We start from the raw sequence: 25,166 nt of genomic DNA on the forward strand, positions 1-25,166 counted from the left end.
ATAAATTGTATCATAACCCTGGTATATAATGACAAAGCCCTGACTACCCCTGTGGTGTAGCTAGTTAGAATGTTGAGCAGAGAGCATGTTGAGCAGAGAGCAGTTAGAAGGGCTGGAGAAACACCCATTATATTGTATTATTATATAATTATATCATAATAAAAACAACTTCCAAAATGCAATGGCTTCATAAATAGCAATTGCTTGTTTAAAAGTTTAAAATTCCTGTAGTATACACAACTGGTTGTAAACTACTTTCTTATTTCTTCTAAAGATTTGTTTAACATCTTAACAAAACCCGAGGTCTCTTTACATTATGGGTTCTTGTTGCAAGTCATAATTAGGTGTCCTAATGATAATTTCTGCAATACTTTTCTATCAGACTCTTTATGGTAGGTATTGGAAGATCCTTCTCTTTCTCTCTGTGTATGTACATATTTGGATTTAGACTAAAGTGACTTTATATTGTCCTGCTAATTGAAAGATTATTTATTAAAATTATTATGATGTTGTGTTAGACTGAAATCTTGCCCATGCCTTGTTATAATAGTTCAAAAAATAAATACACTTACCATTTAACACAATCTGTATGTCCAAGGTAATGACGTTGAGTTCTTTCATCATAATTGAAGAGTGCTACAACTGATGCTATAAAATATACAATTTCTCCAGTAGGCAATAGGTAAACATTTGCTCGACAATCTCTCCCTCGATAACCATATCTTCAGCCACCAATGTCAAGAAATGTAATAGGCTTTATATAGAATACAGTTTAACGTGTTGCAAATTTATCTAAATAATAATAAATACAAAAAAGAACTTCCAAAGCACTATACTTCATAAAGTAGAAATAAGGCTTACCAGAAAAAAAAATTTAAAAAAAAATTGTAGGTTTCTTTGACAGGATGCTTTTTATTTTACACAAGGCTAGAATACATATTACAATTATTATTATACAAACAAAAAACTTATCACGATTGCAGGTGGGCAGGTTTGCAAGAACAGAACCTAAAAATGTCACCTGTAGTGCTGCATCGTGGCTAAATATAGCGATGCACAAGAGCTTTCTTGCATCAATCACCCCAAACTAGTGAGTGTTGGGGTGATTTATTGATCTTGACACTTCTGAGGTGGAGGAGAGGCAAAAGAAGCAGATTCTGCTTCTAAAATTTGCAAATTCAGGCTGTGTCAAAAGGAAACAAAGATATTTTAGAACATTATGATCTACCGCTTGTGAAAATGAACCACAAATTGTGTGTATAGAAGTGTGATATTTTTAAGAATGTTATAAATAATCAATTGAAATATATTTTAATAAAGGGCTTGACAAATTTGTTTGAAATCTAGCTGCCAGCCCAAAGAATTAGGAGCCAGAAATGTATGTGTGTTCCAATGAGAGTACTGCAAAAAGTACATATCTCTTCAATGTTGCCATGTATGTCCCTTGAAGGAGGCATCATATTAATTTTGAGTGTACACCCGGTGCATTGCCAAAAAAAAAAAAAGGTTGGCAACTATTGTTTATGAATAGAAAACAGTGCTATTGCAGATACTTAAATGTTTTTAAACAAGTATTCCATTTTTAATTTATATTCCTTGATTTGTATATGCCTAGATCATCAAACACTATACTAATTAAACAACAACCACCAAGAAATGAGATTTAAAATGTAGAAGTCACTCAGTAAATGGGTACAACTTTAGGAGCATGTGAATGTTTATATTTTATATTGTATGTAGAATAAAAAAAAAAAGAAAATGTATGCTTACCTGATAAATGTATTTCTTTTTAGACACGATGAGTCCACGGATTTCATCCCTACTTGTGGGATATCGCCTCCTGGTCAGCAGGAGGAGGCAAAGAGCACCACAGCAGAGCTGTATATATAGCTCCTCCCCTCCCTCCCACTCCAGTCATTTGACCGAAGTTAGGAAGAGAAAGGAAAAACCAAGGTGCAGAGGTGTCTGAAGTTTAACAAAACAAAAAAAAAATAATAATAATAACCTGTCTCATAGAACAGGGCGGGCCGTGGACTCATCGTGTCTAAAAATAAATAAATTTATGAGGTAAGCATAAATTTTCTTTTCTTTTTAAAAGACACGATGAGTCCACGGATTTCATCCTTACTTGAGGGATACAATACCAAAGCTATAGTATACGGATGAAAAGGGAGGGACAAGACAGGGAACAAGGCACCACTGCTTGAAGAACTTTCCTCCCAAAAGCAGCCTCCGCAGAGGCAAAAGTAAGAGACGACCAAGTTGCAGCGTTGCAAATCTGTTCAACAGAAGCATCATTTTTCAATGCCCATGAGGAAGCCACAGCCCTAGTGGAATGAGCCGCAATTCGTTCAGGAGGCGGATGATACTCTTCAGCCAAAAAGAAAGAGGTACCCTACATTTCCCTGAAAAAACAACTAACTGAGAAGACGTTTGTCGAAAATCCTTAGTCGCTTGTGAATTAAACTTTAAAGCATGGACTACGTCTAATTTATGTAATAGACATTCCTTCTTAGAAGGATTAGGACACAAAGAAGGAAGAACAATCTCCTGATTAATATTCTTGGTTGAAACAACTTTAGAAAGAAAACCAGGTTTAGTATGTAACACCACCTTATCCGCATGAAAAATAAGATAAGGAGAATCAAATTGTAATGCCGAAAGCTCAGATACTCTTCGAGCAGAAGAAATAGCAACCAGAAATAACACTTTCCAAGATAATAACTTAATATCTATGGAATGGATAGGTTCAAACGGAGCCCCTTGAAGAACACTAAGAACTAAATTTAAACTCCAAGGAGGAGCAATTAGTCTAAAAACAGGCCTGATTCTAGACAGAGCCTGACAAAAAGATTGAACATCTGAAACATCTGCCAGACGCTTGTGCAACAAAATAGATAAAGCAGAAATCTGTCCCTTTAAGGAACTCGCTGATAACCCATTCTCCAATCCCTCTTGGAGAAAAGACAAAATCCTGGGAATCCTAACCCTACTCCATGAGTAGCCCTTGGATTCACACCAATAAAGATATTTACGCCATATCTTAAATTTTCCTCGTAACAGGCTTACGTGCCTGAATTAAAGTATCTATGACCGAATCAGAAAAACCTTGCTTAGATAAAACTAAGCGTTCAATCTCCAAGCAGTCAGCTGCAGAGAAACTAGATTTGGATGATGGAAGGGACCCTGAATGAGGAGGTCTTTCCTCAATGGGAGCTTCCACAGTGACTGAGATGACATGTCCACCAGATCGGCATACCAAATCCTGCGAGGCCATGCAGGAGCGATAAGGATCACTGATGCCCTCTCCTGTTTGACTCAAGCAATCACCCGGGGAAGGAGAGCAAACGGAGGGAATACATAAGCAGCAAGGCACTGCCAAGGCATCTATCAGCTCCGCCTGAGGATAACTGGACCTGGACCCGTATTTCGGAAGCTTGGCATTCCAGCAAGATGCCATGAGATCCAACTCCGGCCGGCCCCATCTGAGAATGTGGATCGCTGACAGATGGCAGGGCAGGAGTGAGACTTTGCCCATTGTATTATCTTGATTACTTCTATCATCGCTAAGGAACTCCTTGTTCCTCCCTGATGATTGATGAAGGCTACCGTTGTTATGTTGCCCGACTGGAACCTGATGAATTGGGCCGAAGCCAACTGAAGCCAAGCCCGAAGCATATTGAATATTGCTCTCGACTCTAGGATATTGATGGGAAGAAGAGACTCTACCCCCTGAGCCCTTACAGAGTTCCAGACTGCTCCCCATCCTAACAGGCTGGCATCCGTTGTCACTATCACCCATGAGGGTCTGCGGAAGCATGTCCCCTGGGATAGATGATCCAGCCACCACCACCACCACAGAAGAGAGTCCCTTGTCTCCTGATCTAGATTTATTTGAGGAGATAAATCTGTATAATCCCCATTCCACTGCCTGAGCATGCTTAATTGCAGAGGCCTGAGATGAAAACGAGCAAACGGAACGATGTCCATTGCCGCCACCATCAATCCGATTACCTCCATGCACTGAGCCACTGACGGACGAGGATTGGACTGAATGAGCCGACGTATTCAGAATCTTTGAATTTCTGACCTCCGTCAGAAAAATCTTCACTGAAACAGAGTTGATTAGAGTTCCCAGAAAGGATACTCTTGTCCGAGGAACTCTTTTCCAGGTTTACCTTTCACCCGTGGGTCCTTGGGAAGGAAAGCACAATGTCGGTATGGGACCTTGCCAGATGAAATGATGATGCCTGGATCAGTATATCGTCCAGATAAGGCGCCACAGCGATGCCCCGCGGCCTTAGAACTGCCAATAAAGACCCCAGAACTTTTGTGAAATTTCTGGGCGCCGCGGCCAGACTGAATGGGAGAGCCACAAACTGAAAATGTTTGTCCAGAAAGGCAAACCTCAGGAACTTGTGATGATCTCTGTGGATAGGAACATGAAGATATGCATCCTTTAGATCCAACGTTGACATAAATTGACCTTCCTGAATTAACGGAAGAATGGTACGAATAGTTTCCATCTTGAAAGATGGAACTCTGAGAAACTTGTTTAGACTCTTGAGGTCTAATATAGGTCTGAAAGTTCCCTCCTTCTTGGGAACTACAAACAGATTTGAATAAAACCCCTGTCCCTGAATTGGAACGGGACAAATTACTCCCATGGAGGAGAGGTCTCTTACACAGCATAAGAACGCCTCGCTTTTTATCTGGTCTACAGATAACCGAGGAAGAAGAAACCTTCCTCTGGGGAAAGAATTTCTGAATTCCAGCTGGTATCCCTGAGACACTATCTCTAATGCCCAGGGATCCAGAACATCTCTTATCCAAGCCTGGATGAAGAAAGACAGTCTACCCCCTACTAGATCCGGTCCCGGATAGGGAGCCAGCCCTTCATGCTGACTTGGGAGCAGCCGCCGGTTTCTTGGATTGTTTACCCCCTTCCAAGACTGGTTGGGTCTCCAGGTAGACTTGCTTTGAGAATAGTTCCCCTCCTGTTTAGAGGAAGAGGAAGGGGGGTTCCTTTGAAATTTCAAAAGGAACGAAAAATACTCTGTCGACCTCTCTGTTTGGATCTTTTATCCTGAGGGAGGAGATGACCCTTGCCTCCCGTGTTGTCAGAAATAATTTCCTTCAAGTCAGGACCGAACAGGGTCTTTCCCTTGTAAGGAATAGCCAGAAGCTTAGACTTGGATGACACATCCGCAGACCAAGATTTCAACCATAAGGATCTGCGTGCTAAGATGGAAAAACCCAAACTCTTAGCCGCCAGTTTGGAAATCTGCAGAGAAGCAGCCGTAATAAATTAATTTGCTAATTTAAGAGCTTTAATTCTATCCTGAATCTCTTCCAAAGAAGTCTCAGTTTTAAGAGACTCTTCCAGAGCATCAAACCAATAAGCAGCCGCACTTGTAACCGTAACAGTGCAGGCCGCCAGTTGTAATAACAACCCCTGATGAACATAGATCTTCTTAAGAAGACCCTCCAATTTCTTATCCATAGGGTCTCTAAAAGCCCAACTATCCTCAATAGGAATAGTAGTTCGCTTAGCCAAGGTGGAGATAGCTCCTTCCACCTTAGGGACCGTCTGCCAAGAATCCCTGATAGTGTCCGCTATAGGGTACATCTTCTTGCAAACGGGAGGAGAGAATGGAATACCTGGTCTCTCCCATTCCTTAGCAATAATCTCTGAAGTTCTCTTAGGAACTGGAAAAACATCATAAGAAGGACTTATATCTGTCCAACTTACTCAATTTTTCTGGAGGAACCACAATAGAATCGCAGTCGTCCAGAGTCACCAAAACCTCCCTCAATAACAGGAGGAGGTGTTCCAGCTTTAACCTAAAGGAAACCACTTCTGAATCTCTTAGTGGCAAGACACTCTCTGAGTCAGAAAGTTTGCCTTCGGATAGGACCTCCATACCCTCCAATTCAGCGCCCTGGGAGGGTACATCTGAGATCGCCATCAAAGCATCAGAAACTGAATTAACCCTGTGGTTGTCCTTCCTTCTGTGTTTGCTTTGAAATACGGAAAAGGCAGACAACGCCTCTGAAAGACTAACAGAATACTCTATTCATGAAAAAAAGCACACCTCCGCCTCAACAGCTCTGCTGAGGCGCCTACCTTGCCCCCATGGTACACTGACTACTTTCACTCGATCCTCAAATGCCTATGACCACTTTGTTGAAACTTTACTAATGCGGTCTTAGCAAGCACCGGATCTAACTGCGTGTCAGAACTTGCAGCATACTCCATAGAACAGGGGCCCTGATGCTGAAAACACGTCGAGACAACTATAGCGCGACTTCCAGGCGCGTAAAACTAAACCCCGCCCATTGTGGGCGTAACGAAAATATCTCCGGACCCGGCTAAGTAATCTAACAAAATAAATGCCGGTCACAAACCGTTACTGTATACTACAGTTTAACCATACACACAGTCCAATACCGGAGCTTCAACTCCGAAATTAATGTCCCCAGTGTCTGCCCGTAGCCAACAAAGACTAAACTAAACATGCAGTCTTTGTAACAAAAGCCCATACAATTGTACCATGACATGACACCTAAAAACGTAAGTGCCAGAGTAGGGAGAGAAACTAACAAAGTTTTATTTCCCCACATAACAGGTAGTAAACTATCCAGCCAATTCTGAGTCAATCTATCTCCCAGAAATAAAAGGCTGCACATACATATACGCTGAGCGACAGCATGATGATATTTCACAGGGTCAAGAAATCTTCTCTCTTCTGCCATCCTGTGAAAACACATAGGGCCTTAGTTGACACTTGCCAAGACCATCATCAGAAGGGCAGCATTCAGTATGGGAGGCACAGTGAAAACTTTGTCCCACCAGTTCCCATTGCTTTAAAGTCACCTGTAGCTCTACTCTTAGAGGCTGACAAGGAATACGGCTACACTCTATATAAAATAGCACTCACTGGTACCATTTTAAAAATAATAAACTCTTGATTGAAGAAACTAAACTAACACCTTACTTTACCTCTTCCTATCACTAACACAGGCAAAGAGAATGACTGCAGTGGGAGGGAGGGGAGGAGCTATATATACAGCTCTGCTGTGGTGCTCTTTGCCTCCTCCTGCTGACCAGGAGGCGATATCCCACAAGGATGAAATCAGTGGACTCATCTTGTCTTTTAAAAAGAAAAAAGCCATTGCTCTCTGGCTTACAGCATACAATTAAAACAGGTGTCAGGTGACATATGTTTCAGTACTATTAACAAGTGGCTGCTTAAATATTCAAACATATCACTAGCAATCTGGGGATGTTTCAATCTCTGCGTGAAACTTACTGCGGTACGCTTTTTAAATGTATATAGTGACTGTGCTATAAACATTAATGCCCTGGCTTTGTTACCGTCTAACGTTCTCACCAAGACAGACAAGAATGCAGTGTGTGGTGTTTCCAGGCCTCTAAACAACATGCTGCACACAGTAATGTAAAAGATTAGGAAACAAGTCCAGATCTTATGCATGGCACGCACAAAAAAGTCTGACATCCTGTCTCTTAATAAGAGCTGTCAGTGCATGAAGGCCACACAACCCAATAATTAAACCCAGAACAGAGCACCAATAAGTTTTAACATCAGACAACCACGCAGATATGAGGCACTCCGCCTTCGGTTTCTATTGGCTAACAAGCACAACCTATGGCATAGTATGGCCAATGGCTATATACACATGTATAGTAATTTTACCCACACCAGAGTGTATTGCACTGTTTGGCATAGAAGGCATCCAGCTGCATTGGGCTAAATTTTAGGTGCCGCTAGCAGCAGTGCCAGCTGGTAGGGGTATGGCGGGCACACACTGTGTCCTGCTTCCCGGTTTGTCAAGCCCTTTAAATAGATTTCTATATTTTTTAATATACTTCTATGTTTAACATTTATATATTTCCAGTAGTCCCTTTCAAACGAGATAATTATCTCTAAACTACATTTAGCTTAAAAGGTATCGTAAAGGCAAAATTAAACTTTCATGATTCAGACAGAGCACGCAATTTCAAACAACTTTCAATCTCTTAGTATCCTTTGTTAAAGAGTAATGCTAGGTAGGCTCATGAGCAGCAATAAAACTATTGGGAGCTAGCTGTGATTGGTGGCTGCTCATATTTGCTTCTTGACATAGGCTGACCAAAGTGTTTGCCTAGCTGTGCATTTCTGTTTCTGAGTCTACCTAGGTTTACTCTAACAAAAGGATATAAAAGGAACAAAACAAATTTGAGGATAGAAGTAAATTAGAAAATTGCATAAAATTGCATGCTCTATCTGCATATCAACAGTTTTATTTTGACTTTACTGTCCCTTTAAATAAATAAGTTATAGGCAGGTTGCCCTAACTCAGTGGTTTTCTAAGTGTGAGGAAGGCCTCCCCAGAGGGTGCTAGAGTATATAAGGGGAGGCGCACCATCCTATAAACACAAGCAGCAGCTGACTTAAAAAAAAAAAAAGTTCTAGGTTTTTCCAAAGATCCAACAATGACACTTGCCATTTCATGGTGGAATAAGACAAAGGGACGGATGTAGGTAGAAGAAAGGCACAGAGATTGAAATTGCTCAAGACTGTGTTGCATTGGTTACTCCTGTGTTAAATGCAAGTTACTAAACAAGACAAAGTATAAAATTAAATGAGTTGAGCAGAATCGGCTCTTGAGAACAGTGTGTAAACCCTGGATCAGATGTAAATTCCCCAAATTAAAACTAAAAAGAATTACAATTTTCTTTAAAGAGAAAAAATAAAGTAACATCTATTATGGGGTATGGCATTGCCTAGTAAGTTTTGTCAGTGGGGAAGCCCACTGCCAGAGAATTTGAAAACCTATGCCTTATCTAAAGAGAAAATCTCTGCCAACATCAACAATAAAATTTACAGACCAGTAATAAGAAGATACAATAAAAGCAGCTAAATCTGAGAGAAGATGAAATAAAAAAACAAAACATAATTTATGCTTACCTGATAAATTAATTTCATTCATGGTGGTAAAAGTACACCATACATTAGTACTGGGAATTACCGTCCCTGTCACTAGGAGGCGGAAAAGATTCCTAAACCCAATTGAAGTTAGTTATAGCCAAGCAAAAAATACAGGAAAAGAAATAAAGATTATAGGAAATTATAGGAGCCAGAAAAAGAAATGTGCCATGACATAAAAAAAACATCACCAAAAACAGGGAGCGGTCTCATGGACTCTTACAACCATGAAAGAAATTAATTTATCAGGTAAGGATAAATTAGGAGCAGAATCGAAATCCAAGTAATAAAAAGATAGGGTGGGACAAGAAACTCTTTTTTTTCCTTAAGGGAAGTAAATCCACAACTGTAAAAACAGAATTTATGTTTACCTGATAAATTTCTTTCTCCAACGGTGTGTCCGGTCCACGGCGTCATCCTTACTTGTGGGGATATTCTCTTCCCCAACAGGAAATGGCAAAGAGCCCAGCAAAGCTGGTCACATGATCCCTCCTAGGCTCCGCCTACCCCAGTCATTCGACCGACGTTAAGGAGGAATATTTGCATAGGAGAAACCATATGGTACCGTGGTGACTGTAGTTAAAGAAAATAAAATATCAGACCTGATTAAAAAAACCAGGGCGGGCCGTGGACCGGACACACCGTTGGAGAAAGAAATTTATCAGGTAAACATAAATTCTGTTTTCTCCAACATAGGTGTGTCCGGTCCACTGCGTCATCCTTACTTGTGGGAACCAATACCAAAGCTTTAGGACACGGATGAAGGGAGGGAGCAAATCAGGTCACCTAAATGGAAGGCACCACGGCTTGCAAAACCTTTCTCCCAAAAATAGCCTCAGAAGAAGCAAAAGTATCAAACTTGTAAAATTTGGTAAAAGTGTGCAGTGAAGACCAAGTCGCTGCCCTACATATCTGATCAACAGAAGCCTCGTTCTTGAAGGCCCATGTGGAAGCCACAGCCCTAGTGGAATGAGCTGTGATTCTTTCGGGAGGCTGCCGTCCGGCAGTCTCGTAAGCCAATCTGATGATGCTTTTAATCCAAAAAGAGAGAGAGGTAGAAGTTGCTTTTTGACCTCTCCTTTTACCTGAATAAACAACAAACAAGGAAGATGTTTGTCTAAAATCCTTTGTAGCATCTAAATAGAATTTTAGAGCGCGAACAACATCCAAATTGTGCAACAAACGTTCCTTCTTTGAAACTGGTTTTGGACACAGAGAAGGTACGATAATCTCCTGGTTAATGTTTTTGTTAGAAACAACCTTTGGAAGAAAACCAGGTTTAGTACGTAAAACCACCTTATCTGCATGGAACACCAGATAAGGAGGAGAACACTGCAGAGCAGATAATTCTGAGACTCTTCTAGCAGAAGAAATCGCAACTAAAAACAAAACTTTCCAAGATAATAACTTAATATCAACGGAATGTAAGGGTTCAAACGGAACCCCCTGAAGAACTGAAAGAACTAAATTGAGACTCCAAGGAGGAGTCAAAGGTTTGTAAACAGGCTTGATTCTAACCAGAGCCTGAACAAAGGCTTGAACATCTGGCACAGCTGCCAGCTTTTTGTGAAGTAATACCGACAAGGCAGAAATCTGTCCCTTCAGGGAACTTGCCGATAATCCTTTTTCCAATCCTTCTTGAAGGAAGGATAGAATCCTAGGAATCTTAACCTTGTCCCAAGGGAGTCCTTTAGATTCACACCAACATATATATTTTTTCCAAATTTTGTGGTAAATCTTTCTAGTCACAGGCTTTCTGGCCTGAACCAGAGTATCGATCACAGAATCTGAGAATCCTCGCTTCGATAAAATCAAGCGTTCAATCTCCACGCAGTCAGCTGGAGTGAAACCAGATTCGGATGTTCGAACGGACCCTGAACAAGAAGGTCTCGTCTCAAAGGTAGCTTCCAAGGTGGAGCCGATGACATATTCACCAGATCTGCATACCAAGTCCTGCGTGGCCACGCAGGAGCTATCAAGATCACCGACGCCCTCTCCTGCTTGATCCTGGCTATCAGCCTGGGGATGAGAGGAAATGGCGGGAACACATAAGCTAGTTTGAAGGTCCAAGGTGCCACTAGTGCATCCACTAGAGCCGCCTTGGGATCCCTGGATCTGGCCCCGTAGCAAGGAACTTTGAAGTTCTGACGAGAGGCCATCAGATCCATGTCTGGAATGCCCCACAGGTGAGTGACTTGGGCAAAGATTTCCGGATGGAGTTCCCACTCCCCCGGATGCAATGTCTGACGACTCAGAAAATCCGCTTCCCAATTTTCCACTCCTGGGATGTGGATAGCAGACAGGTGGCAGGAGTGAGACTCCGCCCAAAGAATAATTTTGGTTACTTCTTCCATCGCTAGGGAACTCCTTGTTCCCCCCTGATGGTTGATGTACGCAACAGTCGTCATGTTGTCTGATTGAAACCGAATGAACCTGGTCCTCGCAAGCTGGGGCCAGGCCTGGAGCGCATTGAATATCGCTCTCAGTTCCAGAATATTTATCGGTAGAAGAGATTCTTCCCGAGACCAAAGACCCTGAGCTTTCAGGGATCCCCAGACCGCGCCCCAGCCTATCAGACTGGCGTCGGTCGTGACAATGACCCACTCTGGTCTGTGGAACATCATCCCCTGAGACAGATTGTCCAGGGACAGCCACCAACGGAGTGAGTCTCTGGTCCTCTGATTTACTTGTATCTTCGGAGACAAGTCTGTATAGTCCCCATTCCACTGACTGAGCATGCACAGTTGTAATGGTCTTAGATGAATGCGCGCAAAAGGAACTATGTCCCTCGCCGCCACCATCAACCCGATCACTTCCATGCACTGAGCTATGGAAGGAAGAGGAACGGAATGAAGTATCCGACAAGAGTCCAGAAGCTTTGTTTTTCTGGCCTCTGTTAGAAAGATCCTCATTTCTAAGGAGTCTATAATTGTTCCCAAGAAGGGAACCCTTGTTGACGGGGATAGAGAACTCTTTTCCACGTTCACTTTCCAGCCGTGAGATCTGAGAAAGGCCAGGACAATGTCCGTGTGAGCCTTTGCTTGAGGAAGGGACGACGCTTGAATCAGAATGTCGTCCAGGTAAGGTACTACTGCAATGCCCCTTGGTCTTAGCACCGCTAGAAGGGACCCTAGTACCTTTGTGAAAATCCTTGGAGCAGTGGCTAATCCGAAAGGAAGCGCCACGAACTGGTAATGTTTGTCCAGGAATGCAAACCTTAGGAACCGATGATGTTCCTTGTGGATAGGAATATGTAGATACGCATCCTTTAAATCCACCGTGGTCATGAATTGACCTTCCTGGATGGAAGGAAGGATAGTTCGAATGGTTTCCATCTTGAACGATGGGACCTTGAGAAATTTGTTTAAGATCTTGAGATCTAGGATTGGTCTGAACGTTCCCTCTTTTTTGGGAACTATGAACAGATTGGAGTAGAAACCCATCCCTTGTTCTCTTAATGGAACAGGATGAATCACTCCCATTTTTAACAGGTCTTCTACACAATGTAAGAACGCCTGTCTTTTTATGTGGTCTGAAGACAACTGCGACCTGTGGAACCTCCCCCTTGGGGGAAGTCCCTTGAATTCCAGAAGATAACCCTGGGAGACTATTTCTAGCGCCCAAGGATCCAGAACATCTCTTGCCCAAGCCTGAGCGAAGAGAGAGAGTCTGCCCCCCACCAGATCCGGTCCCGGATCGGGGGCCAATATTTCATGCTGTCTTGGTAGCAGTGGCAGGTTTCTTGGCCTGCTTTCCCTTGTTCCAGCCTTGCATTGGTCTCCAAGCTGGCTTGGCCTGAGAAGTATTACCCTCTTGCTTAGAGGACGTAGCACCTTGGGCTGGTCCGTTTTTACGAAAGGGACGAAAATTAGGTCTATTTTTTGCCTTGAAAGGCCGATCCTGAGGAAGGGCGTGGCCCTTACCCCCAGTGATATCAGAGATAATCTCTTTCAAGTCAGGACCAAACAACGTTTTCCCCTTGAAAGGAATGTTTAGTAGCTTGTTCTTGGAAGACGCATCAGCCGACCAAGATTTCAACCAAAGCGCTCTGCGCGCCACAATAGCAAACCCAGAGTTCTTAGCCGCTAACTTAGCCAATTGCAAAGAGGCGTCTAGAGTGAAAGAATTAGCCAATTTGAGAGCATTGATTCTGTCCATAATCTCCTCATAAGGAGGAGAGTCACTATCGAGCACCTTAAGCAGTTCATCAAACCAGAAATATGCGGCAGTAGTGACAGGGACAATGCATGAAATGGGTTGTAGAAGGTAACCCTGCTGAACAAACATCTTTTTAAGCAAACCTTCTAATTTTTTATCCATAGGATCTTTGAAAGCACAACTATCCTCTATGGGAATAGTGGTGCGTTTGTTTAAAGTAGAAACCGCTCCCTCGACCTTGGGGACTGACTGCCATAAGTCCTTTCTAGGGTCGACCATAGGAAACAATTTTTTTAAATATGGGGGGAGGGACGAAAGGAATACCGGGCCTTTCCCATTCTTTATTAACAATGTCCGCCACCCGCTTGGGTATAGGAAAAGCTTCTGGGAGCCCCGGCACCTCTAAGAACTTGTCCATTTTACATAGTTTCTCTGGGATGACTAAATTTTCACAATCATCCAGAGTGGATAATACCTCCTTAAGCAAAATGCGGAGATGTTCCAATTTAAATTTAAATGTAATCACATCAGATTCAGCCTGCTGAGAAATGTTCCCTAATTCAGTAATTTCTCCCTCAGACAAAACCTCCCTGGCCCCCTCAGATTGGGTTAGGGGCCCTTCAGAGATATTAATATCAGCGTCGTCATGCTCTTCAGTAACTAAAACAGAGCAGCCACGCTTACGCTGACAAGGGTTCATTTTGGCTAAAATGTTTTTGACAGAATTATCCATTACAGCCGTTAATTGTTGCATAGTAAGGAGTATTGGCGCGCTAGATGTACTAGGGGCCTCCTGAGTGGGCAAGACTCGTGTAGACGAAGGAGGGAATGATGCAGTACCATGCTTACTCCCCTCACTTGAGGAATCATCTTGGGCATCATTGTCATTATCACATAAATCACATTTATTTAAATGAATAGGAATTCTGGCTTCCCCACATTCAGAACATAGTCTATCTGGTAGCTCAGACATGTTAAACAGGCATAAACTTGATCAGAAAGTACAAAAAACGTTTTAAAATAAAACCGTTACTGTCACTTTAAATTTTAAACTGAACACACTTTATTACTGCAATTGCGAAAAAACATGAAGGAATTGTTCAAAATTCACCAAATTTTCACCACAGCGTCTTAAAGCTTTGAAAATATTGCACACCAATTTTGGAAGCTTTAACCCTTAAAATAACGGAACCGGAGCCGTTTTAAGCTTTAAACCCCTTTACAGTCCCTGGTATCTGCTTTGCTGAGACCCAACCAAACCCAAAGGGGAATACGATACCAAATGACGCCTTCAGAAGTCTTTTATAAGTATCAGAGCTCCTCTCACATGCGACTGCATGCCATGCCTCTCAAAAACAAGTGCGCAACACCGGCGCGAAAATGAGACTCTGCCTATGCTTTGGGAAAGCCCCTAAAGAATAAGGTGTCTAAAACAGTGCCTGCCGATATTATTATATCAAAATACCCAGATAAAATGATTCCTCAAGGCTAAATATGTGTTAATAATCAATCGATTTAGCCCAGAAAAAGTCTACAGTTTAAATAAGCCCTTGTGAAGCCCTTATTTACAATCATAATAAACATGGCTTACCGGATCCCATAGGGAAAATGACAGCTTCCAGCATTACATCGTCTTGTTAGAATGTGTCATACCTCAAGCAGTAAGAGACTGCACTCTGTTCCCCCAACTGAAGTTAATTGCTCTCAACAGTCCTGTGTGGAACAGCCATGGATTTTAGTTACGGTTGCTAAAATCATTTTCCTCATACAAACAGAATTCTTCATCTCTTTTCTGTTTCTGAGTAAATAGTACGTACCAGCACTATTTGAAAATAACAAACTTTTGATTGAATAATGAAAAACTACAGTTAAACACTAAAAAACTCTAAGCCATCTCCGTGGAGATGTTGCCTGTACAACGGCAAAGAGAATGACTGGGGTAGGCGGAGCCTAGGAGGGATCATGTGACCAGCTTTGCTGGGCTCTTTGCCATTTCCTGTTGGGGAAGAGAATATCCCCACAAGTAAGGATGACGCCGTGGACCGGACACACCTATGTTGGAGAAAGAAAGTATATATATTAATTTATTATTTTAATTTTCACTTAAAAACAACCAACAGGCAAATTACACAGAAACAACTGCCTGGGGGACATTTCTACAAAAGGCTGAAGAAGGGAAAACATAAAAATGGTAGAATTCAGTGTAAGTATGCAATGAAGAACAAGTAACTGCCCTGCAAATTTGGTCAACTGAAGCTTAATTCTTGAAAGCCCAAGAAGTAGCGACTGATCTAGTAGAATGAGCAGTAATCCGTTTAGGAGGGGTCTGACCCGCATTCAAGTAAGCTTCATGAATCAAAAGCTTTAACCATGAAATCAAAGATACAGCAGAAGCTTTCTGACCTCGCTTAGAACCAAAAAAGTGAACAATTGAATTTGAAGTTTGTCTGAATTTCTTAGCAACATTAATATTATACTTCAAAGCTCTAACCACATCCAGACTGTGAAGAAGCCTCTCTGAAGAATTCTTAGGATTAGGACACAAAGAAGAGGCAACAATTTCCCTGCTTAGATGATCAGAGGAAATAATCATAGGAAGGAAATCCAAATTTTAAACAATTTTTAAATTTACATCAGCAATTTTGCTTTGTTCTCTTGGTATTCTTAGTTGAAAGCTAAACCTAGGAGGTTCATATGCTAATTGCTAATGCCTCATGTCAGGGCATTTTGACAGTTTTTCACCACTAGAGGGTGTTAGTTCATGTGTTTCATATAGATAACACTGTGTTCACGCATGTGGAGTTCCTAGGAGCCAGCACTGATTAGCTAAAATGCAAGTCTGTAAAAAGCACTGAGATAAGGGGCCAGTCTGCAGAGGCTTAGATACAAGGTAATCAGAGGTAAAAAGTGTATTAATATAACTGTTGGTTATACAAAACTAGGGAATGGGTAATAAAGGGGATTATCTATCTTTTAAAACAATAAATATTCTGGTGTAGACTGTCCCTTTAATGTCCACCTTATGCATAGGCTCAATTGGAGGAGCCTGTAAAACCTTTAGTACCAGATTCAAGTTCCAAAGTGGAGAAATTGGTTTAATAACAGGCTTAATATGCACCAAAGACTGAATGAAACCATGAATATCAGGAATATTAGCAATTTTCTTGTGAAACAAAAAGGAAAGAGCAGAAATCTGACCTTTCAAAGAACTAGCGCATAAACCTTAATACAAACCATCTTGCAAAATTCTACAAATCCTGAAAAAAAAAAACAATGAACAAGACACCAAGAAATAAAAGTTTTCTAAACTTTATAATACATTTTCATGGTGACTTGCTTTCGAGCTTTAATCAGGGTTTCAATCATAGAATCAAAGAAACCCCAATGCCTAAGAACTAATCATTCAATCTCCATGCCATTAAGTTTAGAGATTTCAGATCCTGATAGAAAAACGGACCTTGGACAAGAATATCCGGCCTTAGGGGAAGAGGCCAGGGTGGGCAACTAGACATCTGAACCAGATCCGCAACCATACTCTGTGAGACCAGACTGGAGCAATTAGAATTATCCTGCCTGATCTTGGAAATTACTCTGGAAAGAAGTAAGTACCAGAGGAATACACACATAGGCCAGCTGAAAGGACCATGGAGCTTTTAAGAGCATCCACAAATTCCGCCTGATGATCTCTTGACCTTGCAAAGTACCTGGGAAGATTGTTTTTTTTTATCCGAGAGGCTATCAGATCTACTTCTGGAAGACCCCAAAGATCTACAATATGATTGAACACTTCCAGATGAAGAGACCATTCCCCTGGATGAAGGAATGGACAACTGAGAAATTCCACTCTCAATTTAACACCCCTGGAATGTGGACGGCTGAAATTAGAAAAAAATGTATCTCTGCTCATGAGAGAATTCGAGAAACTTCCCTCATGGCTAAAGGACTTTGAGTCTTCCCTTGATGGTTGACATAAGCTAGGCTGTGAAACGGACTGAAAATGGAGAAAAGATCAAAGAGCTCAGAAAATTGCACAAAGTTCTAATATAAATATCTAACAACTTTGTGCAATTTTCTGAGCTCTTTGATCTTTTCTCCAACCTTGCCTCTCGAGGAGTCCAAACTCCCTCCTTGCGCTGTCAGAAACCACCAAACAGCTCCCCATCCTGAAAGACTTGCATCTGTAGTGATCACAGACCAAATAGGATGAGCAAAAGAAGCCCCCTGTAAAATAAACTGGTGAACTTGCCACCAAGACAGGGACTATCTTGTTTTGAAATCTAGAAAAATCCTCTGAAATCCTCTCTGCACCACTGTTGAAGCATACAAAAATGAAGTGGTCTCATATGAAAAAGAGCAAATGGAATAGCATCTGACACAACAATCACAAGACCTAGAACCTCCATACAAAGAGCAACACAGTAGGAAACAGGAGAGACTGAAGATTTTGACAGGCCAATACCAACTTCAATCTTCTTTGATCTGTTAGAGAAAGTCTCAAGGAGACTGAAAAGTAACCTTTGTCTGAGGAATAAAGTACTCTTTAGCAATTTGATCCTCCAACCATGTTAAGAAAAAAGAAACAGTTTGTTGGTGTGGGCTAAAAGGTAAATATGGAGCTAGTACCAAAATATCATTCTGGTAAAGAAACAACTATTCCCTGACCCCTGATAACAGACAAAAAAGCCCCCAGAACCTTTGTTAAGATCCTTTAAGCTTTAGCCAGACCAAACGGTAGAGCAACAAGCAGAAAATACTTGTCTAGAAAAGCAAACCTCAAAAACTGAAAGTGATCTTTGTGAATTGAAATATGGAGGAAAGCATCCTTTAAATCTATTGTGGACATAAACTGCCCTTGCTAAATGAAAGGTAGAATAGACCGAATAGCCTCCATTTTAAAAGTTGAAACTATGACAAACTTATTCAAATCCAAAATCTTCATGCAGACTTGGGAGCAGTAGACGACCCAATAGGATGCGGCAAAAGACAAGTCCCTGTGACATCCTTGGGAGGAGAATGACCGATTTTCACAGGAAAGAAAAAAATAGGCCACACCCTAAGCTTCCCTCTTGACAAACACTGCACTGTGAGGAGAAATGGGCCTCAACTCAGTCTGAGAACCGCTCTCAACGAAGAAATCTGCACATCACCATTCTTCACCTTCCTGCAGTGGAGGCAAAGTTAACACTAACTACAATCAAGGTGGGAGGGGTTATATGGAGCTCTTGGGGTTTGGGAATCTTTGCCTCCTCCTAGCGGCAGGAAAGGTAATTCCTAGGAGTAATGGATCTTGGACTTTTACCACCTTTGTGAGAAAAAAAATTCTAAGTTAGACTGATGGGAATGTTCTTAAATGAATTGTAAATTTGAAAATCATACGACTCAAAAACATGTAAAGACATAAATAAGAATCTTTTTATAAATAATGTATATAATAATGCCATGTCAGAAGTCTAGAAATCAGATAGTTTTTTATTAAAAATAGAACAAGGATACACCCACTCAAGTTTTAATTTCTCAGGTGGCAATTCTGTTCTTATGTCATCATAATTTTCCACATCAGAAGGAATGAACATTGTGATTGGTCGGCCACGCATGAACATCTTTATATATTCTCCTTCTGTGGAAACACAAGGTAGTGATGCATTCAGTCAAAAACATTAACTAATAAAACATTTATAAACTGACTGTGTGCTGTGGAAGTTAATGGTACTACATTGTACTGATATCGGTGCAATGGAAAGTACAAGAATGAAATACAGTAAAGACTAATAATGGACAATTTTTTTTTCCAAGAAAGTATACCAATAATTAACATCTTACCTGTAAGAGACCTGAAATACAATAACAAAACATTGCATTTATGCTGAACTTCGTACCAACAAAATATTTTGTTTCTAATAATATAATCTGTGCAATAAAAAATACAAATACTATGAACTACTCAGCTATTTCAGTGCAACGTCAAAAAAACATACTAGGCACAATACAAATATTCTGAGATATAGATGTTCAAGACTAATATGTTTGTTTGCCAAGGGTACTGTGTATGATGCCTCATGTTAAGTGGGAATTCTCTCATTGAGGGTCACTGATAAAAAAAAAAACCAAAAACAACAACAAAAAATCTAATATATTAAAGACCACACATGATTATTTTAACATTTATTCATCTAGTTTCACTTATTCTCAGTCCCTATTCTTCCACTCATTTTTATATTCTTTACCCCTTTGTAAAAATCTACTTCATCAGTCCTTGTCATTTTTTTTTTTTTATTATTATTATTTGTCCTTCTAAACCCAATTGTCACCCCTCTCTCCTCATTCATTACAATGTTATTGCAGTATGCTTTCCTATACTTCTCCAAGTCATAAATGTCCGAAAGGAATGGACCATTATTCTGGACATTTTTTCCCCCAAAGATGAGGCATAATGAGAAAGACTGAAAGTAGTAAATAGCTAGACACAAGTACACTTAAGATTAAAGTTCTACAAAAAAAAAAAGTCTGGTTGCTGTTTAAGCAACTCAGGACTAAAAAATAATGCTCCTGATTTATCGATGAATGAGAGTGAGAGAGTAGTGCTATTTATATTAATACATTCCCTGAATGACATATTTCAAACAACGTATTCCCACTGAACATTTCTGACCGTCTTACTATGATGTGCTAAAGACTCTGTCCATTAGATTGGTACAAAAGTTTGGTGAACTTTTGCTTAAAGGAACACTGAACCCAAATTTTTTCTTTTGTGATTCATATAGAGCAAGCATTTTTAAGCAACTTTCTTATTTACTCCTATTATCAATTTTTCTTCATTCTCTTGCTTTCTTTATTTGAAAAAGACGACATCTAAGCTAAGGAGCCAGCCAATTTGTGGTTCAGAACCATGAACAGCACTTGTTTATTGGTGCTGTCCAATGAGCAAAAACAACCCAGGTTGTTCGCCAAAAATGGGCCGGCATCTAAACCTAAATTCTTGCTTTTCAGATATAGATACCAAAAGAATAAAGAAAATTTGACATTGCATGCTCTATCTGAATCATGAAAGAAACAATTTGGGTACAGTGTCTCTTAAATATTAAGTTCTTTTTTAGGATCTTACTAGCCACATTGTACACAGCTTAACGCCAGCTTTTATACTATTCACTCCAGCTATCAATGGCAAGATGTCTCCTGTTGGATTCTAGACCCTTGTCCAAGACAAGAGCAGTAACACATTACCATTAAAGGGACATCATACTCATATGCTAAATCACTTGAAACTGATGCAGTATAAGTGTAAAAAGCTGACAGGAAAATATCACCTGAGCATCTCTATGGTAATAAGGAAGATATTTTACCTCACAACTTCAACTCAGCAGAGTAAAAAAAAAATAAAAAAAAAATCAAGGAATGAACAGCAGCCAATCAGTATCAACAGTGCTGAGTTCATGAACTATTTTACTGTGATTTTATGAAATTTCACTTAACTCTCATGAGATTTCATAGTAAACTTCCTTAAACGGAATCAGGAAATAAGAGGAGTGTTCACGAAGCTCACTCCCTTCAATGTCCCGGGAGAGACATACTGATTTGCTGCTTAGAAGTCCTTTACAATGGAATGTGGCTACTGAGGAACTTTTGAGGTAAAATCTCTTTCTTTTTTACATAGAGATGTTCAAGTGATATTTTCTAGACAGCTTTTTACAACTATGCAGCATCATTTTCAAGTGTTTCAAATTTGGGTATCATGGTCCTTTAAGCAAGGTATAAGGCAACTTTCTCAGTACACATTCTCATTCAGGTAGAAAACTGATCAACACTTTTGGCACCTTAATATTAACCGTGAAAAGTACAAAACACATTTATCTTATTTGTACATAATTTTCAAATAAATACAAATAAAAAATTTGAAAGCAAAGTCATTACAGTACATTTTAAAATATGATATGAATTATTAGTGCCTAGTTAATTGATAGAAAAGCAGCTTGCATGTGTGCTATTTTTTCTACTATTCTATTATTTAACTGTTTAAAAAAAAATATTCTGGCCACCAAAAAACTATAACTTAGGTATTGCATCATTCTTTATAGTCTTAACTGGCATGGGAAAAGCTCTGTTTAAATAATCAAGAAGTAGAACCTTGAATAAAAGCATAAAAACATACAGAGCTATTTAAAGATCATTTGTTTTAATGCCTCCCAAAAGAGGCAGAGGATTATAAATATGATCAATAGATCATAAATTGTTGTAATGTCTTGAGTTGCAATCATATTTTTATGACATTTACTGGGAGGAGGGTGATACATTAACTAGTGTATTTTAAAATGAATAATTGATTAAATATATAAAATTCATTATATAAAAAAGCAAAAATTAAAATGTCAAATTTGCTACAAAGCACACTTGTCCAGCTACTGAAGAATAGAAAACAATTATTATCCGGGTTTACTAAACATATATAATTTAGATGTTCTAAACACACCTGTGAAAGGTTAGTAACAAATATTATGCCTTTTCCAACAAATACGCTTTTTTTACTTTAAACATTAAAAAGAGCAAGAAGCGTTTTAACTATGTGCTCTTCGTCACTATATGATGTCGGTTTTGAGCATATTTGTATTACCTAGCATCTAACATGTTACATAGAAATGACGTACAATAATTATAAATGCGTACCACTGTAAATTTTAATTAAAAATGTTATGGATTACTGTGGTACAACATACATGTCAGGTTCTGAAAATGCTTATGCTCATAAAACAAACTCAACAACAAAGACTGTCCACATAAAACAAAGTCTGAAATGCCACAGTTTCAAGCAGGTATAAACCACCATTTTCATGCCACTGTTTTTCTTTTTCTTTAATCAACAAACCAGTAACAAAAGTGTAAGGAAGTGCTACTAGTGCTAAATAGGGATTAGTCTGGCTCACCCTAAAATAACTCATCATAAAAACAAAGGGCAGGATTAATAGGAATATCAGCATTTGATCAAGACGAGTTGCTTTGAGCTCCAATATAATACATATATCAGTAATTACGATTTGTCTGTTGACCAACATCCTTGAACTAATTGATTCTGTAATTCCCCACCCCCCCATGCTATGGAATTGAAATACGTGGTCAAGAGCAACCACTGAGGATTCATCAGTAGTCTGCCCTTTTGTAGATAAGTCATCTAAAATGATAGTGCCCATTTAGTTAGATGAAGTAGGGATACAGACAAACTTTTCATTCTCTAAAAACAACCATGAATAATTTTCCTATTAAGACTTTGTGAGATACACTGATGGCCTTGTGCACACATCTGCTGATACACATACTGTATTACCCAGATTTGTAATTAGGTGAAACTTTTTTTTTTTTTTTAGATGTTCAATTGTGTTTAGTCAGGAAATATAGAGAAAACTGTCAAATAAGTGAGATCTTCTGAGGAAACCATAGCAAGAATGTGGTTTAAATACTGGTACAGCAATACAGTGATAGCAAGTGACAGGAAGAGGTTTATACCTGCCAAAAAGTTACATCCCAGGGTATGGGATTTCTGTCACACAACTTGTTATACAAATATCACATACATACATACATAGATATACAATTAAATTATTCTTTTTTCAACTATTTTTTTTTTCTTACTGCATCTCTTAAGGCCACTATCAGTCAGTAAGATGTCTTCTGCAGTAAGATTAAAATTATTTTATCCTAAACCAGGTTTTTTTTTACTGCTCTTCATTATCATAGGTGGCTCGGTCTATTCTAATTTTCTACACAAAATGTACAGTTAACAGAAAATTAAATTAAATTAGACAAAGACGCAGTATAGATGAAAGACCTTTAGACTCATCCAAAGCAAACAGGAGTTTTACACATTTAATCAATCACAAACTCACATTTCTATATAACATTTAAGATGCTTAGCAATTGGAAAATGCTCAAAACCGACATCACATTTTCACTAAAAGCACGTGCAGAAAACGCTTCATGCACAGTTTAATAAGCATATTTGTTGGAAAAGGCAGAATATCAACGTTACTTAGCATTCACAGGTGTGTTTACAACATCTAAATTACACCATCTGGAGCTACCATATTAAATAGAGTTTATGTGCTCTTTTTAAACAAAAGGGAAATTGTACTTTTTATTATGGAACATGAAAGTAATGTTTGTGGTTAAATTAAATAAGCAAATTTCACTTTGTTCTTTTGTTAATAAGTGATTTAGCAAACCAGCAAACCACGTTTGTCTTATTTAAATGAAAAATGCTCTGGAATTCCACAAATTTCTCAATTACCATAAAGGGACAGTAAAGTAATAATTATGGGCCTGATTACAAGTGGAGCTCTAAATAATCGCTCTAAATAAAGTATTACAAGTTAAGAGCAATGCGAACACAAGCTCGTGTTTGAATTTCTGGGAAGCGTTGCGCTCATGAGAGCGTGCTTCCATAGTCCATAATAGGAGTCCAAACGGCATCAGAACCTCCCAAAGTGAAGGGATAAGTAGCACTGTGATGGCAGCATATTTTTAAAATATATATGTGTTATGTATGTATATATATATATATATATATATATATATATATATATATATATATATATATATGTATATATATATATATATATATATATATATATATATATATATATATATACACACATACATATATACATACACACACATTATATATATATATTCATTCATTTACATATATATTTACTGGGAACACACAGTTCCCATAGACAATGTAAAAACACTTTCTAACACCCCACTCCCACCAACTTTAGACCCCAAAAACTGCTAAGTGCAGTTTATTTTTTAAACTATAAATGCCCTCTATTTTAAGGGCATTTGGGGCACCTTTTAGAAAATTAACCAGAAATCTGATCTATGGTTAATATTCTGAGCACTAATTGCTACTGCGAGCTCACAGTAGCAATAACCAGCCACTTGTAAAGGTTGGTTAATTATTGAATGCCCACAAATGCCCAAATCTGCCAGTTTGCGGGCAGGCAATAATTTAACGCTCCACTTGTAGTCTAGCCCTAAATGTTCATAATTCAGCTAGAGCATGCAAATTAAAACAACTTTCCAATTTATTTTATTATCCATTTTAATTAGATCTCAGGAGGGTGTATGTGATCTTAGTCATCTGGCAACAGTATTTGCAAGAATGAACTATAAAACAATGTTATACATAGTTGCAAACTCTGCTGTCACATAGTGCCTGTAGCATTCTATGGCAACAGTGTTAGCAACTATGTATAGCAATGCTATAACCATAGTAGAAAACATTGCTGCCAGATGGCTAAAGACAAGTGCCTGAGCTCACCTAGGACAACGGATGCCAAAAGAACTAAGCAACATTGACAACAAAAGTAAATTAAAAAAAGTTGTTTGAAATCTTATGCTCTATCCAACTGTCCCTTTAAATTGATATTTTCACCAACTGTCCATTTGTAAATATTTGCATTCTCAAAATATCCCCAAAAAACTGAATTTATTGTGTTGTATACTTTAATAATATACCAACACTATGATACCAAGACACAGTCTAACAGTCCATAAGATAATCAAACCTGTGCAAATGGCTTTGGTCATAAAAGACTGGTATGTATAATTACAGGTTGTCAGAGTACAACCGATTCAAAAGAAAATAGCTTGATTTGTGTGTTTCACAACATTAGGGTAAACAGATATTTAACATCATCAATTACACACAAATATGCTAAACTGCTGCAATTTATACTTTTTACTTAGGAGCCAAAATATAAAAATTATAGCAGCATTTAACAGTAGATATGACCCTGTGTAAGAGTAGAAACAAGCAAATTCTAAAAAAGGTTCAGTTTGACATACGTATACATTCCAGTACATAAATATAGATAAGAAATGTAACCAACAGAGTTGGCTCTCTTTAAACAAAATATAATGAATGCTAAAAAGGAGGGAACACTGAGTGATACTTCTGTTGGGATATGAAGGGCAAAAAAAATGTAATATCTGTATTACAAACTACAAAAAAACCCGTCTAGACAG

The 25,166-nt window shown here is 39.1% G+C and overlaps 1 protein-coding gene across 2 annotated transcripts in view; it reads right to left on the reverse strand.

The window, feature by feature from the left end:
• The window catches only part of EML4 (EMAP like 4), a 401,715-nt gene that overhangs the window by 294,668 nt on the left and 81,881 nt on the right, over positions 1 to 25,166 (reverse strand). For both annotated transcript variants that reach the window (XM_053712326.1, XM_053712325.1), the window contains exons 6-7: positions 18,642 to 18,765; positions 573 to 722 (exon numbers count right to left, since the gene is read on the reverse strand). In XM_053712326.1, coding sequence (XP_053568301.1) covers positions 573 to 722; positions 18,642 to 18,765 — 274 coding nt within the window. The remainder of the gene's footprint in view (positions 1 to 572; positions 723 to 18,641; positions 18,766 to 25,166) is intronic.

This window comes from Bombina bombina, chromosome 4 (genome assembly GCF_027579735.1).
Source record: "Bombina bombina isolate aBomBom1 chromosome 4, aBomBom1.pri, whole genome shotgun sequence".
Classification (NCBI taxonomy): Eukaryota; Metazoa; Chordata; class Amphibia; order Anura; family Bombinatoridae; genus Bombina; species Bombina bombina.